Source organism: Oncorhynchus mykiss, chromosome 4 (genome assembly GCF_013265735.2).
Source record: "Oncorhynchus mykiss isolate Arlee chromosome 4, USDA_OmykA_1.1, whole genome shotgun sequence".
NCBI lineage: Eukaryota > Metazoa > Chordata > Actinopteri > Salmoniformes > Salmonidae > Oncorhynchus > Oncorhynchus mykiss.
Window position 1 is genome coordinate 6,930,467 of NC_048568.1, and position 16,487 is coordinate 6,946,953.

The 16,487-nt window shown below is 42.9% G+C and overlaps 1 protein-coding gene across 1 annotated transcript in view; it reads right to left on the reverse strand.

Annotated features, from left to right (window-relative positions):
- LOC110521035 (glutamate receptor ionotropic, kainate 2) overlaps nucleotides 1–16,487 on the reverse strand; it is a 98,657-nt gene that overhangs the window by 58,584 nt on the left and 23,586 nt on the right. Inside the window, exons 2-3 of the mRNA XM_036975452.1 lie at nucleotides 7,589–7,732; nucleotides 2,900–3,007 (exon numbers count right to left, since the gene is read on the reverse strand). Of these exons, the coding sequence (XP_036831347.1) occupies nucleotides 2,900–3,007; nucleotides 7,589–7,732 (252 nt within the window). The remainder of the gene's footprint in view (nucleotides 1–2,899; nucleotides 3,008–7,588; nucleotides 7,733–16,487) is intronic.

The following is a 16,487-nucleotide window of genomic DNA, read 5'->3' on the forward strand; positions in this document are numbered from 1 at the left end:
GGATCTGAAGACCCATGCCAAATCTTCTCAATCTTCTATGGGAGAATAGGCATCGTCGTACCCTCTTCATGATGTGCTTCGACCACAAAAGTTCATTGGTGATGTGGACACCCAGGTACTTGAAACTCTCAACCAGCTCCAGTACAGCACCGTCAATGAGAATGGGGGCGTGCTCGGCCCTCCTTTTCCTGTAGTCCACGATCCTCTCCTTTGTCTTGATCATGCTGAGGCAGAGGTTGTTATCCTGGCACCACAATGCCTGGTCTCTGACCTCCTCCCTATAGGCTGTCTCATCATTGTCGGTGATCAGGCCTACCACTGTTGTGTCATCCGCAAACTTAATGATGGTGTTGGAGTCGTGCTTGTCCATGCAGTCATGGGTGAACAGGTAGTACAGGAGGGGACTGAGAACGTACCCCTGAAGGGCCCCCATGTTGAGGATCAGAGTAGCAAATGTGTTGTTACCTACACTTACTACCTGGAGGCAGACCGTCAAGAAGTCCAGGATCGAGTTGGGGAGGGAGGTGATTATTGCCAAGGTCCTTGGCTTAGTGACGAGCTTTGAGGGCACTATGGTGTTGAATGCTGAGCTGTAGTCAATGAATAGCATTCTCAATATAGGTGTTCCTTTTGTCCAGGCGGGAAAGGGCAGTGTGGAGTGCAATAGAGATTGCGTCATCTGTGAATCTGTTGGGACGTAATATGTATGCAAATTAGGTGGGTCTAGGGTTTCTGGGATAATGGTGTTGATGTGAGCCATGACCAGCCTTTCAAAGCTCTTCATGTCTACAGACGTGAGTGCTACGGGTCGGTAGTCATTTAGGTAGGTTACCTTGGTGTTCTTGGGCACAGAGACTATGGTAGTCTGCTTGAAACATGTTGATATTACCGACTTGGTCAGGGACAGGTTGAAAATGACAGTGAGGGCACATAGAAGTAATTTAGCTCATCTAGTAGGCTCGTGTCACTGGGCAGCTCATGGCTGTGCTTCCCTTTGTAGTTCGTAATAGTTTTCAATCCCTGCCACATCCAACGAGCATCAAAGCCGGTGTAGTAGGATTTAATCTTCGTCCTGTATTGACGCTTTGCCTGTTTGTATTTACGGTATTTACGTACGTACGGTCACTGTGGGGACAACGTCATCAATGCACTTATTGCTCCTCAATGCCATTGGAAGAATCCCAGAACATATTCCAGTCTGTGCTATCATCTGCGTCATCTGACCACTTCCCTATTGAGCGAGTCACTGTTACTTCTGGCTTTAGTTTTTGCTTGTAAACAAGAATCAGGAGCATAGAATTATGGTCAGATTTGCCAAATGGAGGGTGAGGGAGCTTTGAATGTGTCTCTGTGTGTGGAGTAAAGGTGGTCTAGAGTTTTTTTCCTCTGGTTGCACATGTTACATACTGGTAGAAATTAGGTCAAACAGATTTATGTTTCCCTGAATTAAAGTCCCTGGCCACTAGGAGCACCGCCTCTGGATGAGCATTTTCTTGTTTGCTTAGGGCCTTATACAACTCGTTGAGTACGTTCTTAGTGCCAGCCCCAACCTTGAGACTTCATTCATCTTAGATTTCGTGCACCAGCTGTTATTGACAAATAGACACAGACCGTCATCCCTTGTCTTTCCGGAGGCAGATGTTCTATCTTGCCGATGCACGGAAAACCCAGCCAGTTGTATGTTATCCATGTCGTCGTTCAGCCACGACTCTGTGAAACAAGATATTGCAGTTTTGGTAGGATAGCCTTGATCGGAGCTCATCCATTTTATTATACAATGATTGCGTGTTGGCTAATAGGACTGATGGTAGAGGCGGGTTACCCACTCACAGTCGGATTCTTACAATGCACCCTGACCTACGACCCCCATATCTCCGTCTCTTCTTCATGGAAATGACAGGGATTTGAGTATTGTCCGGTTTCTGAAGTAAATCCTTTGCGTCCGACTCGTTAAAGAAAAATCTTCGTCCAGTGCAAGGTGAGTAATCGCTGTCCTGGTATCCAGAAGCTCTTTTTGGACTTAAGAGATGGTGGCAGAAACATTATGTACAAAATAAGTTACAAATAACGCTAAAAAAACATAAACAATAGCCCAATTGGTTAGAAGCGGTTAGGAGCTAAACTGCTTGTCGTAAGCTGCTTGCTTTACACTGTACTGCGTGATAGTAAACCCACAATCCCATCCATGTGTACAAATGGGCTAGTTTTAGTAGCTATGTTGGCTATAACGCTAGTTAATATGGTGACAACAATGTAGGCTGTTTAGCGGTTATGGTATGAAGGTTTGGCTTGGTGAGTTTAGTCCACATTTGAAGGGAAAAAGTTAGAGGAGGACAGTATGTAGATGGGAAAATGAATTATACAACGAGCAAAGTGATGATGCTGTACGTTGCTGCTATGAAAGTGACTGTGTGTGCTGTTGATCAGGGGTATATTGATTCCGTCAATTCCTTTGCAAAACCTTTCTTAAATGTAAGCAAATGGAACAAAACAGGGATGGACGTACCTGACTTTGTCCAATAGAAACGTTGGTTTTAGTTGGGCTAATGATTACACCCAAGATCAGCTAGACGCATGCGAGAGTGTGCAAGGTAGTATTGCACACTGTCTGTCACCTTGAGTACTCCAATTTGTCTTTTGACCTGTGCACCTTCGTTATAAACTTTAATTTGTAGGCTAGGTTGTAGAAACCTCATGAAGGGTATTGGGCAAATTTGAGTATAATGTAGTAGCCTAAACCTATCGATGTTACGTTGAGCTGGATGAATAGAATATGAATTACAATCATTGAATATCATCCAATATGCTGTAATAGAAATAAGGTCATGCTAATAAAAATCCTCCTCCTAATCTGAAACACCCCCGACCACCACTGACCAACTCACACACACAAACTCACTTTTTCCAGTCCTTCCTCCTTTAGACTGATTACGTCCAGGTCGAAGTCCGTCCTCAATCCGTTAGTTTTGTTGAAGAGGATGTGTCCAGTCAAGCCATCCCAATGGGCCTATAGAGAGGGGCACACACACACACACACACACACATTTCAATTAGCTAGACCTTCCGCATGGCTCTCTCCACACAGTCTGCATTTAAATACAACAATAAACTTTGAGAGACGAGCACCACAGAGGCTTGTTTGACAAGTATTGGAGTTCATTACACTGTGAAGTTGGTTGTGTTTGAATTTTGAGGATGGACTTCGGACTTTGGAGGATCAGAGAGACACGTCGCTGGGAGAGATATGAAAGACTAAAGTGTGTGGGGGGGGGGGGGGGCAGTACATTTGTTTTTAAGCAGGGAGTCATGCTGAGACCATGGCATCTTTTCCAGCTCTGAATGAGCACATCAATAAACAACAAGTACACTTATATATATATCTACACAGTCGTGGGCAAAAGTTTTGAGAATTCATTAATTTTCACAAAGTATTCATTTTCACAAAGTCTGATGCCTCAGTTTGTATGATGGCAATTAGTTGCAAAGTCCCTCTTTGCCATGCAAACTGAATCCCAAAAACACATTTCCACTGCATTTCAACCCTGCCACAAAAGGACTAGCTGACATCATGCCAGTGATTCTCTCATTGACACAGGTGTGAGTGTTGATGAGGACAAGACTGGAGATCACTCTGTCATGCTGATTGAGTTTGAATAACAGACTGGAAGCTTCAAAAGGAGGGTGGTGCTTGGATTCATTGTTCTTCCTCTCTCAACCATGGTTACCTGCAAGGAAACACGTGCCGTCATAATTTCTTTGCACGAAAAGGGCTTCACAGGCAAGGATATTGGTGCCAGTAAGATTGCACCAAAATCAACCATTTATCGGATCATCAAGAACTTCAAGGAGAGCAGTTCAATTGTTGTGAAGAAGGCTTCAGGGCGCCCAAGAAAGTCCAGCAAGCGCCAGGACCATCTCCTAAAGTTGATTCAGCTGCGGGATCGGGGCACCACCGGTATAGAGCTTGCTCAGGAATGGCAGCAGGCAGGTGTGAGTGTATCTGCACACACAGTTAGGTGAAGACTTTTGGGAGGATGGCTTGGTGTCAAAAAGGGCAGCAAAGAAGCCACTTCTCTCCAGGAAAAACATCAGGGACAGACTGATATTCTGCAAAAGGTACAGGGATTGGACTGCTGAGGACAAGGGTAAAGTCATTTTCTCTGATGAATCCCCTTTCCGATTGTTTGGGGGCATCCGGAAAAATGCTTGTCCGGAGAAGACAAGGTGAGCGCTACCATTAGTCCTGTGTCATGCCAACAGTAAAGCATCCTGAGACCGTTCATGTGTGGGGTTGCTTCTCAGCCAAGGGAGTGGGCTCACTCACAATTTTGCCTAAGAACACAGCAATGAATAAAGAAAGAATGGTGCCAAAACATCCCCCGAGAGCAACTTTCCCCAACCATCCAGGAACAGTTTGGTGATGAACAATGCCTTCTCCAGCATGATGGAGCACCTTGCCATAAGGCAAAAGTGATAACTAAGTGGCTCGGGGAACAAAACATCGATATTTTGGGTCCATGGCCAGGAAACTCCCCAGACCTTAATCCCATTGGGAACTTGTGGTCAATCCTCAAGAGGCGAGTGGACAAACAAAAACCTGCAAATTCTGACAAACTCCAAGCATTGATTATGCAAGAATGGGCTTCCATCAGTCAGGATGTGGCCCACAAGTTAATTGACAGCATTCCAGCGCGGATTGCAGAGGTCTTGAAAAAGAAGGGTCAACACTGTAAATAGTGACTCTTTGCATCAACTTCATGTAATTGTCAATAAAAGCCTTTGACACTTATGAAATGCTTGTAATTCTACTTCAGTATTCCATAGTAACATCTGACAAAAATATCCAAAGACACTGAGGCAGCTAACTTTGTGGAAATTAATATTTGTGTCATTCTCAAAACTTTTGGCAGTACACACACACACTACCGTTCAAAAGTTTGGGGTCACTTAGAAATGTCCTTGTTTTTGAAAGAAAAGCACGTTTTTGACCATTAAAATAGAATCAAATTGAAATACAGTGTAGGCATTGTTAGTGTTGTAACTGACTATTGTAGATGGAAATGGCTGAATTTTAATGGAATATCTACAGTGCCTTGCGAAAGTATTCGGCCCCCTTGAACTTTGCAACCTTTTGCCACATTTCAGGCTTCAAACACAAATATATAAAACTGTATTTTTTTGTGAAGAATCAACAACAAGTGGGACACAATCATGAAGGGGAACGACATTTATTGGATATTTCAAACTTTTTTAACAAATCAAAAACTGAAAAATTGGCCGTGCAAAATTATTCAGCCCCTTTACTTTCAGTGCAGCAAACTCTCTCCAGAAGTTCAGTGAGGATCTCTGAATGATCCAATGTTGACCTAAATGACTAATGATGATAAATACAATCCACCTGTGTTTAATCAAGTCTCTGTATAAATGCACCTGCACTGTGATAGTCTCAGAGGTCCGTTAAAAGCGCAGAGAGCATCATGAAGAACAAGGACCACACCAGGCAGGTCCGAGATACTGTTGTGAAGAAGTTTAAAGCCGGATTTGGATACAAAAAGATTTCCCAAGCTTTAAACATCCCAAGGATCACTGTGCAAGCGATAATATTGAAATGGAAGGAGTATCAGACCACTGCAAATCTACCAGGACCTGGCCGTCCCTCTAAACTTTCAGCTCATACAAGGAGAAGACTGATCAGAGATGCAGCCAAGAGGCCCATGAACACTCTGGATGAACTGCAGAGATCTACAGCTGAGGTGGGAGACTCTGTCCATAGGACAACAATCAGTCGTATATTGCACAAATCTGGCCTTTATGGAAGAGTGGCAAGAAGAAAGCCATTTCTTAAAGATATCCATAAAAAGTGTTGTTTAAAGTTTGCCACAAGCCACCTGGGAGACACACCAAACATGTGGAAGAAGGTGCTCTGGTCAGATGAAACCAAAATTGAACTTTTTGGCAACAATGCAAAACGTTATGTTTGGCGTAAAAGCAACACAGCTCATCACACTGAACACACCATCCCCACTGTCAAACATGGTGGTGGCAGCATCATGGTTTGGGCCTGCTTTTCTTCAGCAGGGACAGGGAAGATGGTTAAAATTGATGGGAAGATGGATGGAGCCAAATACAGGACCATTCTGGAAGAAAACCTGATGGAGTCTGCAAAAGACCTGAGACTGGGACGGAGATTTGTCTTCCAACAAGACAATGATCCAAAACATAAAGCAACATCTACAATGGAATGGCTCAAAAATAAACATATCCAGGTGTTAGAATGGCCAAGTCAAAGTCCAGACCTGAATCCAATCGAGAATCTGTGGAAAGAACTGAAAACTGCTGTTCACAAATGCTCTCCATCCAACCTCACTGAGCTCGAGCTGTTTTGCAAGGAGGAATGGGAAAAAATGTCAGTCTCTCGATGTGCAAAACTGATAGAGACATACCCCAAGCGACTTACAGCTGTAATCGCAGCAAAAGGTGGCGCTACAAAGTATTAACTTAAGGGGGCTGAATAATTTTGCACGCCCAATTTTTTTGTTTTTGATTTGTTAAAAAAGTTTGAAATATCCAATAAATGTCGTTCCACTTCATGATTGTGTCCCACTTGTTGTTGATTCTTCACAAAAAAATACAGTTTTATATCTTTATGTTTGAAGCCTGAAATGTGGCAAAAGGTCGCAAAGTTCAAGGGGGCCGAATACTTTCGCAAGGCACTGTACGTAGGCGTACAGAGGCCCATTATCAGCAACCATCACTCCTGTGTTCCAATGGCACGTTGTGTTAGCTAATCCAAGTTTATCATTTTAAAAGGCTAATTGATCATTAGAAAACCCTTTTGCAATTATGTTAGCACAGCTTCAAACTGTTGTACTGATTAAAGAAGCAATTAAACTGGCCTTCTATAGACTAGTTGAGTATCTGAAGCATCAGCATTTGTGGGTTCAATTACAGGCTCAAAATGGCCAGAAACAACTATCTTTCTTCTGGGACATTTCAGTCTATTCTTATTCTGAGCAATGAAAGCTATTCCATGCGAGAAATTGCCAAGAAACTGAAGATCTCGTACAACACTGTGTACTACTCCCTTCACAGAACAGCACAAACTGGCACTAACCAGAAGAGAAAGAGTAGTGGGAGTCCCCGGTGCACAACTGAGCAAGAGGATAAGTATATTAAAGTGTCTAGTTTGAGAAACAGACCCCTCAGAAGTCCTCAACTGGCAGCTTCATTACTCACTAAACACCAGTCTCAACGTCAACAGTGAAGAGGTGACTACGGGACGCTGGCCTTCTAGGCAGAGTTCCTCTGTCCAGTGTCTGTTCTTTTTCCCATCTTAATCTTTTCTTTTTATTGGCCAGTCTGAGATATGGCTTTTTCTTTGCTGCTCTGCCTAGAAGTCCAGTATCCCGGAGTCGCCTCTTCACTGTTGATGTTGAGACTGGTGTTTAGTGAGTCACTAAATAAACTGAATAGTGGTAACTTAAACACGAGCCATAGTCATATTAACTTAATTACATGAAGTCATACTTACTGAATTCCTCCTAATCTGTATTTCAATGAAATGCTAACATTTGAAGTATTACGGTACCTCTTTGATGAGGCTTATAAAGCGCGCTCCGAAGCGCCAGGGTTTGTGGCGGTTGCACTGCAGCGAGCTGACAGTGATCTGCTGCGACTGCTGCACTGCCACCGCTACCACGTGCACCGCGTCGTACATCAGCGCTGCGTCTGTCTGCACAGAGAGAGAGATATGATGTCAGAGCATTATTGCATCATGAGACAAAAGGTGTCTCTTGCTAAATAGATTTGATTAGATTTCCATTACACAACCTGTATAAGGTTAAATACAATACATTGTTATGTCAGAGCATGATTACATAATGAAGTGCATTATGATGTCAGATCATTATTAGGCCTGCTTCATCAAGGGCTTTCTGATGTCAGAGCATTATTATATCATGAAGGGCACTTTAATGTCATAGTATGTTTTATTAAACCTGCACTGCGTAACTATGTGGGTACAGGTGTTTTTGGACCCTTCTGACAAGAATGTAGTATTTCTTTGAGATTTGAACACATATCCTTTGTCCTTTGCCGTTTTCAATGAGTAGACACTTCAGACTTGTTATTGTAGTCTCCTCTAGCTGAAAGATAGAATAATATTTGGTGAGAATTAACTATCACACCTGTCGATCACACCGATCACATTCTAAACTGAAGACCATGATTAGTTGATTATTGGAGTCATGAGTTAGCCGGGACTAAAGTGTGACAGCAATCAAGCCCCTGATGACTGGAGTGACCATCCCTGACTTAGATCAGAGATTAAAAAAAATAGAATGTAGTGTCGGGACTATCATTAATGTGATGATGGTTATTTTATCAAATCAATTAACTTTGTTTAATTATTTAAATTATTGAATTAATCATGTAATAATTAACTCATTAACAATCTTGGGGCACCACGGAAAAAGTTTGTTTAATGAGTTACTGTTTCCCGAATTAACTCAATAATATGTCAGAATATATTGTTATCATATTAGTCATCCATTAATTATTACCACCTCATCGCAGTCTCATTCTGAACATCGTTGACTTCAAATCTGCACAAACCTTACTCTAAATGATGATACAGCAATAGAAATAAATAATTAAGCCAATTTGTGTATCTAACTAAATAATCCCACAGAAATACATAAAGGTTGAATTGATTACTAACATAATGCAATGAAAAGTCCCTAGTGGACTAACCCAATATGACAGCTGGATACACAATGAAAGGGGTTGGGAAAGAAAGAGCAGGAGAAGGAGAGACAAAGGAATTCAACTATCGTACAAACACTTGAATAATACGCTCATCGTAAATGGGGATATCTAGCACCCTAACAACTGCTCATTCGGATTTAGAATATATATATATATATATATATATATATATATATATACATATATAACGTATATTTACGCTTAGATGTCTTTGTCTGTTGTCTCTCTGTTGAAACCCCTTGATCCGTATGTGATGAATAGTTCGACAGAAAGTCTCTGGTTGTCACCAGAGGTCACAATGTCCTTAGTAGTTGTAGTTGTAGGCTTTCCTTTGTTCTGGAAGTGTTCATTAGACTGGATACATCAGATGTGCCAATGATCGTTTGATACTGTTCTTCTTCTCTCGTCTTCGGTCGAGTTTCCTAGACTACGTTACATGAGGAGCTGCAGGCGGTGCATGTCTTAGCCTAATCTTCTTTTTCTCTGTTGAGTTTCAAAGGGCCTTACCAATTCGTAACATTCTGCTCATGCTGTTGGTCACACTGCCTGTATACTGGTCTAGTAGTTTTAAACCATTTTACACACCAGTAGCAACCCGGCAATGTACTGGTCTAATGTACAATTTGTTAGCAGTCCTTTTATACACTCTGGAAAAAAGAGGCGTTCCGTCCTTTTGGCATAATGTCTGTACTCACGTGGGCGTGGTTACTGACTGGGTAAAACTTTCTATGACAACAATTATCTCATTTAGAAGGCTAAAATCATATTGCTATCTTTTCACAAATAGTTTAATATTTAATCATATTAGATTTACAACATTTAGATGTGAACCATTGAATGCGTACACTTTCAAAGATACAATTATTTAGTGACACCATCCATAATGAGATCACAAAACAACAACTGATATGACATGATTATTATTTGGAGCCCCACCAACCATTTCCCACATTGTTTATGTTAGAAATATTGTTTCAATGTCCAATCTTTTGATGTTGAAGTATACAAAGTCTCGCTCTGTTGTAACACTCAGACATTCTAGTCTCAATACTGCAAAGGCAAGAGAGAGAGAAAGATTGCGACCGGTCCATAAGTCATACAACTGGCCCAACTTCCCCCCCTTTCCTCTCTGGTGGGAGAGAGGTGGGGGGCTCTCTTTGATCCTCACCCAGGAGGGAAAGTCACGACAGTCGTGTTGTACAACAGCTGTATAAAGACAGGGCATTCAGATCAAGAACACGAGATGTGCAGTTGAGAACGTTTCTGATGTAACGGTGCCGCTTTACAATTTTGTGATGAAACTTTGAAACAAAGTCGACACTTATTGTAGCAAATGAGTGTCATAAAATACATGCACCAGAAACAGGGTACAGTAATTGTACTTGTCAGAAATGTCAGCAAGCCATGCAAACTACAATGCCAGTCAAAAGTTAGGACAAACCTGCTCATTCAAGGGTTTTTCTTAATTTTTACTTTTTTCTACATTGTAGAATAATAGTGAAGACATCAAAACTATGAAATAACACATATGGAATCATGTATTAACCAACAACGTGTTAAACAAATCTAAATCTACTTTATATTTGAGATTCTTCAAAGTAGGAACACTTTGCATTGATGACAGCTTTGCACACTCTTGGCATTTTCTCAACCAGTTTCACCTGGAATGCTTTCCAACAGTCTTGAAGGACTTCCCTCATATGCTGAGCACTTGTTGCTTTTCCTTCACTCTGCGGTCCAACTCATCCAAAACTATCTCAATTGGGTGATTGGGTAATTGCGGAGGCCAGGTCCTCTGATGCAGCACTCCACCACTATCCTTCTTGGTCAAATAGCCCTTACACAGCCTGGAGGTGTGTTGGGTCATTGTCCTGTTGAAAAACAAATGATAGTCGCACTAAGCGCAAACAGTGTCACCAACAAATCACTGCCACACCATCACACTTCCTCCTACATGCTTCACAGTGGTGACCATACACGTGGAGATCATCCGTTCACCTACTCTGGGTCTCACAAAGACACGGTGGTTGGAACCAAAAATCTGAAATTTGGACTCATCAGACCAAAGGACAGCAGAGGTAACTCTAGGTCATCTTTTCCTGTGGCGGTCTTCATGAGAGCCAGTTTCATCATAGCGCTTGATGGTTTTTGCCCCTGCACTTGAATTAACTTTCAAAGTTTTGTCTTAAAATAATGATGGACTGTCGTTTCTCTTTGCTTATTGGAGCTGTTCTTGCCATAATACAGACTTTTTCTTTTACCAAATAAGGCTATCTTCTGCATACCTACGTTGTCACAACACCACTGATTGGCCCAAACGCATTAAGAAGGGAATAAATTCCTTAAATTAATGTTTAACAAGAGACACCTTTTATTTTATTTTATTTAACCTTTATTTAACAAGGTAGGCTAGTTGAGAACAAGTTCTCATTTGCAACTGCGACTTGGTCAAGATAAAGCAAAGCAGTGTGACACAGACAACGACACAGAGTTACACACGGAGTAAACAATAAACAAGCCAATAACACAATAAACAAGTCAATGACACAGTAGAAAAAAAGAAAGTCTATGTACAGTGTGTGCAAAAGGCATGAGGAGGTAGGCAATAAATAGGCCATAGGAGCGAATAATTACAATTTAGCAGATTAACACTGGAGTGATAAATTAGCAGATGATGCTGTGCAAGTAGAGATACTGGTGTGCAAAAAGCAGAAAAGTAAATCAAATAAAAACAGTATAGGGATGTGGTAGGTAGATTGGGTGGGCTATTTACAGATGAATTATGTACAGCTGCAGCGATCGGTGAGCTGCTCAGACAGTTGATGTTTAAAGTTGGTGAGGGAAATAAAAGTCTCCAACTTCAGCGATTTTTGCAATTCGTTCCAGTCACTGGCAGCAGAGAACTGGAAGGAAAGGCGGCCAAATGAGGTGTTGGCTTAAGGGATGATAAGTGAGATATACCTGCTGGAACGTGTGCTACGGGTGGGTGTTGTTATCGTGACCAGTGAACTGATATAAGGCAGAGCTTTACCTAGCATAGACTTATAGATGACCTGGAGCCAGTGGGTGTGGCAACGAATATGTAGCGAGGGCCAGCCGACTAGAGCATACAGGTCGCAGTGGTGGGTGGTATAAGGTGATTTGGTAACAAAACAGACGGAACTGTGATAGACTGCATCCCGTTGGCAGAGTAGAGTGTTAGAAGCTATTTTGTTTGGCGGCGTGAGTGAAGGAGGCGTTGTTGCGAAATAGAAAGTAAATTCTAGATTTGATTTTGGATTGGAGATGTTTAATATGAGTCTGGAAGGAGAGTTTACAGTCTAGCCAGACACCTAGGTATTTACAGTTGTACACATATTCTAGTTCGGAACCGTCCAGGGTGGTGATGCTAGTTGGGCGGCAGGGTTAGGCAGCGAACGTTTGAAAAGCATGCATTTGGGTTTACTAGCGTTTTTAGAGCAGTTGGAGGCCACGGAAGGAGTGCTGTATGGCATTGAAGCTCGTTTTGAGGTTAGTTAGCACAGTGTCCAAGGAAGGGCCAGAAATATACAGAATGGTGACGTCTGCGTAGAGGTGGATCAGGGAATCTCCCGCAGCAAGAGTGACATTGTTGATATATACAGAGAAAAGAGTCGGCCCGAGAATGGAACCCTGTGATACCCCCATAGAGACAGCCAGAGGTCCGGACAACATGCCCTCCGATTTGACACACTGAACTCTGTCTGCAAAGCAGTTGGTGAACCAGGCGAGGCAGTCGTCAGAAAAACCAAGGCTATTGAGCCTGCCGATAAGAATACGGTGATTGACAGAGTCAAAAGCATTGGCCAGGTCGATGAAGACGGCTGCACAGTACTGTCTTTTACCGATGGCGGTTATGATATCGTTTAGTATCTTGAGCACGGCTGAGGTGCACCCGTGACCGGCTCGGAGGCCGGATTGCACAGCGGAGAAGGTACGGTGGGATTCAAAATGGTCAGTGATCTGTTTATTAACGTGGCTTTCGAAGACTTTAGATAGGCAGGGCAGGATGGATATAGGTCTGTAACAGTTTGGGTCTCGGGTGTCACCCCCTTTGAAGAGGGGGATGACCGCAGCAGCTTTCCAATCTTTAGGGATCTCGGACGATACGAGAGGTTGAACAGAATGGTAATAGGGGTTGCAACAATGGCGTCGGATAGTTTTAGAAAGAGAGGGTCCAGATTGTCTAGCCCAGCTGATTTGTACGGGTCCATGTTTTGCAGCTCTTTCAGAACATCTGCTGTCTGGATTTGGGTGAAGGAGAAGCTGGGGCGGCTTGGGCGAGTAGCTGCGGGGGAGGCGGAGCTGTTGGCAGGGGTTGGAGTAGCCAGGAGGAAGGCATGGCCAGCCGTTGAGAAATGCTTCTTGAAATTTTCGATCATCATGGATTTATCAGTGGTGACCGTGTTACCTAGCCTCAGTGCAGTGGGCAGCTGGGAGGAGGTGCTCTTGTTCTCCATGGACTTTACAGTGCCCCAAAACTTTTTGGAGTTAGAGTGACAGGATGCTAATTTCTGCTTGAAAAAGCTAGCCTTTGCTTTCTGGACTTACTGCGTGTATTGGTTCCTGACTTCCCTGAACAGTTGCATATCGTGGGGACTATTCGATGCTATGGCAGTCCGCCACAGGATGTTTTTGTGCTGGTCAAGGGCAGTCAGGTCTGGAGTGAACCAAGGTCTATATCTGTTCTTAGTTCTGCATTTTTTGAATGGGGCATGCTTATCTAAGATGGTGAGGAAATTACCTTTAAAGAATGACCAGGCATCCTCGACTGACGGGATGAGGTCAATATCCTTCCAGGATACCCGGGCCAGGTCGATCAGAAAGGCTTGCTCGCAGAAGTGTTTTAGGGAGCGTTTGACAGAGATGAGGGGTGGTCGTTTGATCGCGAACCCATAGCGGATACAGGCAATGAGGCAGTGATCGCTGAGATCCTGATTGAAAACAGAAGAGGTGTATTTAGAGGGCAAGTTGGCCATATTTACAGATTTAGGGTTGTACCTGATGGGTTCCTTGATGATTTGTGTGAGATTGAAGGCATCTAGCTTAGATTGTAGGACTGCATATCCCAGTTTAGGTCACCTAACAGAACGAAGTCTGAAGCTAGATGGGGGTTAATCAATTCACAAATAGTGTCTAGCTGGGAGCGGAGGGGGTTCGACAGCAGGCGGCAACAGTGAGATACTTATTTCTGGAGAGGTTAATTTTAGAATTAGAAGTTCAAACTTTTTGGGTATAGACCTGGAAAGTATGACAGAACTTTGCAGGCTATCTCTGCAGTAGATTGCAACTCCTCCCCCTTTTCTCCCCAATTTCGTGGTATCCAATTGTTTTAGTAGCTACTATCTTGTCTCATCGCCACAACTCCCGTACAGGCTCGGGAGAGATGAAGGTTGAAAGTCATGCGTCCTCCGATATACAACCCAACCAAGCATTAACACAGCGCACATCCAACCCGGAAGTCAGCCGCTCCAATGTGTTGGAGGAAACACAGTGCACCTGGCAACCTTGTTTAGTGCGCACTGCGCCCGGCCTGCCACAGGAGTTGATGGTGCGCGATGAGACAAGGACATCCCTACCGGCCAATCCCTCCCTAACCCGGACGACGCTAGGCCAATTGTGCGTCGCCCCACGGACCTCCCGGTCACGGCCGGTTACTACAGAGCCTGGGCGCGAACCCAGAGTCTCTGATGGCACAGCTGGCGCTGCAGTACAGCGCCCTTAACCACTGCACCACCCGGGAGGCCCTGGCAGTTCTATCTTGACGGAAAATGTTGTACAGTGCCTTGCGAAAATATTCGGCCCCCTTGAACTTTGCGACCTTTTGCCACATTTCAGGCTTCAAACATAAAGATATAAAACTGTATTTTTTTGTGAAGAATCAACAACAAGTGGGACAAAATCATGAAGTGGAAGGACATTTATTGGATATTTCAAACTTTTTTAACAAATCAAAAACTGAAAAATTGTGGCTGGGTAGCTGGGTATGGAAATCTCAGAATTGTTGGTGGCCTTCCTAAGCCAGGATTCAGACACAGCAAGGACATCAGGGTTGGCGGAGTGTGCTAAAGCAGTGAGTAAAACAAACTTAGGGAGGAGGCTTCTGATGTTGACATGCATGAAACCAAGATTTTTTTTTTATCACAGAAGTCAACAAATGAGGGTGCCTGTGGACACGCAGGGCCTGGGTTTACCTCCACATCACCCGAGGAACAGAGGAGGAGTTGGATGAGTGTATGGCTAAAGGCTATCAAAACTGGTCGCCTAGAGCGTTGGGGACAAAGAATAAAAGGAGCATATTTCTGGGCGTGGTAGAATAGATTCAGGGCATAATGTATAGATAGGGGTGTGGTGGGGTGCGGGTACAGCAGAGGTAAGCCCAAGCACTGAGTGATGATAAGAGAGGTTGTATCTCTGGATAAGCTGGTTATAATGGGTGAGGTCACCGCATGTGTGGGAGGTGGGACAAAGAAGGTACCAGAGGTATAAAGAGTGGAACTAGGGGCTCCATTGTAAACTAAAACAATGATAACTAACCTAAACAACAGTATACAAGGCATATTGACATATGAGAGAGACATACAGCGAGTCATAAAGTAATCATATGTGTTGAGGTAACAGGTAAAATGGCGATGAATGGGCAGAGAGGGTCGGTTAACTACACACAGAACCTGAGTTTGAGGCTGGGGCCGACAGATAAACAAAAAAAACAAACAAAAAAAATAAACAGAACGGAGTTCCGTGATTAATGGACAATCCAGCGGGCACCAGCTATTTAGCCAAGTGATCATCGATCATCATTAACACCTGTTAATTGAAATCCATTCCAGGTGACCATCTCATGAAGCTGGTTGAGAGAATGCCAAGCATGTGCAAAGCTGTCATAAAGACAAAGGGTGGCTACTTTGAAGAATCACAAATATAAAATATATTTTGATTTGTTTTACACTTTTGTGGTTACTCCATGATTCCATATGGGTTATTTCATAGTATGGATGTCTTCACTATTATTCTACAATGTAGAAAATAGTAAAAAATAAAGAAAAACCCTTGAATGAATACGTGTGTTTAAAGATTTGACTGGTACTGTATGTACAGCAAAATAGCTAGCTAGCGCTCTGCTTGGCTAGCTAGATGCTTAGCTGGACACAGAATGTTAGCGCACTGTTCTTTGAATGGCTGAATGTGACCGGCTACCTCGATTTGGTCCTATGTAGCAAAATTTGAAATTGTGTTTTTTACATTGAAAAAAAGCGGAGACTCAGAGATAGAAAATAGTATATCATACACTGCAGTTGAGGAACAATGGCAAAGTCATTGTGCTTTGAAAGTTGCTAAACTTATGTCTCCACTTTTGAGAAAATGGCACTTGAATGTTTTGGTACACCTACCAAAGAGCTCTTCTTTGTCTACACCCATTCAGCATCGTTCACACCCTCTTAAGCTTTAGATCCACACATCTTTAAGGATTTACGTGAGACCAGATGGTAAACACACTCTATATCAAATAAAAACTATGTTTATTTGTCACATGCACAGGATACATAAGGTGTAAACAGTACAGTGATGGCACTTGCATAGTAGCAATATCAAAAACTGAAAGCGTCCAGATACAAATATTTCATATATATTTTATCGTTATTAGATGACGCTTACCCGACACACTTATCTAAATTGATGGGTCATGTGAAGGAAATGCTATA